Raw genomic sequence first — 1,808 nt, 5'->3', positions numbered from 1 at the left:
CTTCCTCACGGGATCCCCCATATCTCAGGCCCCACGTTTGGGCACCAAAAATGTCCCGACCTGCGGGATATTCAATGCAGATCCTGGAGGGGGGAGTGGGAATGGGATGGAAGCAAGAGACGCGAGAGACGGGAGACAAGACAGTATTCTGATCAAGTCTTGTTTATTGATTCTTAGGTTACATCTTATATAGGAAAAAGCAGGCATATTGTAAAGAATCAGGAATGCAGGAATGTGATAAGATCTTAAGAGAAAGCAAGGACAAGACGTCCCTGACGTAAAACAGCTCCCAACCTTTACAGGAAAGCAGAAACTTGAAAGGAGATAAGAGGTCACTCTTGAGTAGACTTGCATAGCCAGGAGCACAGCGTTCCAGGCACAAACAGATTATGAGGCAGATATCCCGTAAGCACAGACATCTGACACAAGCAGATTGTCACGTAGGCCTGGTCACACGAGAAGGGGTGTGGGGCTACAGGTCCCCAACAACCCCCACCTGGGCTTCCCTCACCTCAGAGCAGGCCCAGTCTCAGGTTGCCTCCTCTAGGTGCCCCCAGGCCACCTTGGCCACAGCAGCCCATTCTGATCTGCCTGGGCAGCACTTACTTGGTGGAGCTTACTTGGGTGGGTTCTGGGGATGGAGACGCCATCTCATCCTGCTAGGGGTCTCCACGGCACAGGTAGGCACTCAGGCAATGTTTGGTGAATAAACCTCACACTCTCGAGGTCTCCGGGGACAAACGACCCCCTCAGTCCACACCCTGCCCTGCCCCCCACCCTGGACACCAACCTTCAGGCCGGGGCCCCTTGTAGGATGGCGGGCCACTCAAGAGACCTTGGCTCAAGGTCTGGCCCATGCTAGAGTGCTGGAAAAAATGCGCGTGCATGACCCGGGGCGTGGTGGGGGAGGGGGTGAAGGGGCCACAGTTGGGGGGGTTGTCCTGCAGGAGCTGCTGGGGCAAGGGAGGTGAGGGGGCTCATGGAGAGGAGCTGGCTACCACCCGTGCCCTGCAGACCCCAGTCCCAGTGAAGGTGGGGGTCACCCCAAGGACCAAGCGTGCCTGCAGGGGAGTGGGGGTGGTGGGCCCTGGGGTACTGGACACAGCCCACAGTTGCAGGAGGGTGCCTGGGCATCTGCTGCCACCAAGTGGTGGACTGTGAAGGGGCTTGGCAGCGCGCTGGGGGCCCAGGCAGGAAACGGGATTTCGGGGAAGCCGCTTCCCAGCCCCCAAGGTCCCGTCCCCTCTCCTAGGCCCTGGTTACTCACGTCCACTCTGTCGCTTTACTTTTCTTATTTAAGGGAACTGTATAGGGAAATGTGCAGGGAAATATAGTGGCAAAGGCGACCCTAAGTGCTTTAGGTGCTTTGCTTGCTCGTGGAGTCCTCCTGGGAAGGACAGCCCCATCTACAGAGCTGGAAACCGAGGCACGGAGCTGTGCAGCGCAGCTGGGGCCAGCAGGGCCGGGTGAGCCCGACACAGGGGATTAATGAGGCGACACAGCGGGCTCGGGCCTGTCCCACCACCCTCCCCCTCAGCTGGAAGATGGGGCTCCCCCACCCGCGTCCACCTCTGCATAGGAGGAATAAACCCCGGCCTCAGTTTCCCCAAAGGCTGGAGTCAGGACACCTGACACGGTGTCCCCAAAGCGGGAGGCGGGTCCCCCTGTGGGCGGGGTTCTGGCACCGCGTGTGGCGGGCGTGGTCTGGGGCCCAACTTGCGCCGGGCGCGCTTGGGCGGATGCAGGCGGCGCGGGGGCCGCGGCCGAGGCTGAGCCGCCGGAGGCCGCCCTCGGGGCCGGGTGAGCGG

General features: G+C 60.6%; 1 protein-coding gene across 1 annotated transcript in view; it reads left to right on the top strand.

Moving 5' to 3' along the window:
* The first annotated feature begins 1,739 nt into the window (after positions 1–1,739).
* Positions 1,740–1,808, top strand: part of LOC103603015 (Fanconi anemia-associated protein of 20 kDa-like) — a 3,304-nt gene continuing 3,235 nt past the window's right edge. The window contains exon 1 of the mRNA XM_008587483.1: positions 1,740–1,800. Within this exon, the coding sequence (XP_008585705.1) occupies positions 1,740–1,800 (61 nt within the window). The remainder of the gene's footprint in view (positions 1,801–1,808) is intronic.

Source organism: Galeopterus variegatus, unplaced genomic scaffold (genome assembly GCF_000696425.1).
Source record: "Galeopterus variegatus unplaced genomic scaffold, G_variegatus-3.0.2 Scaffold4401, whole genome shotgun sequence".
In the NCBI taxonomy this organism is placed as follows: Eukaryota; Metazoa; Chordata; class Mammalia; order Dermoptera; family Cynocephalidae; genus Galeopterus; species Galeopterus variegatus.
Note: the sequence above shows the minus strand (reverse complement) of the source record. Positions and strands in the feature narration are given on the sequence as shown.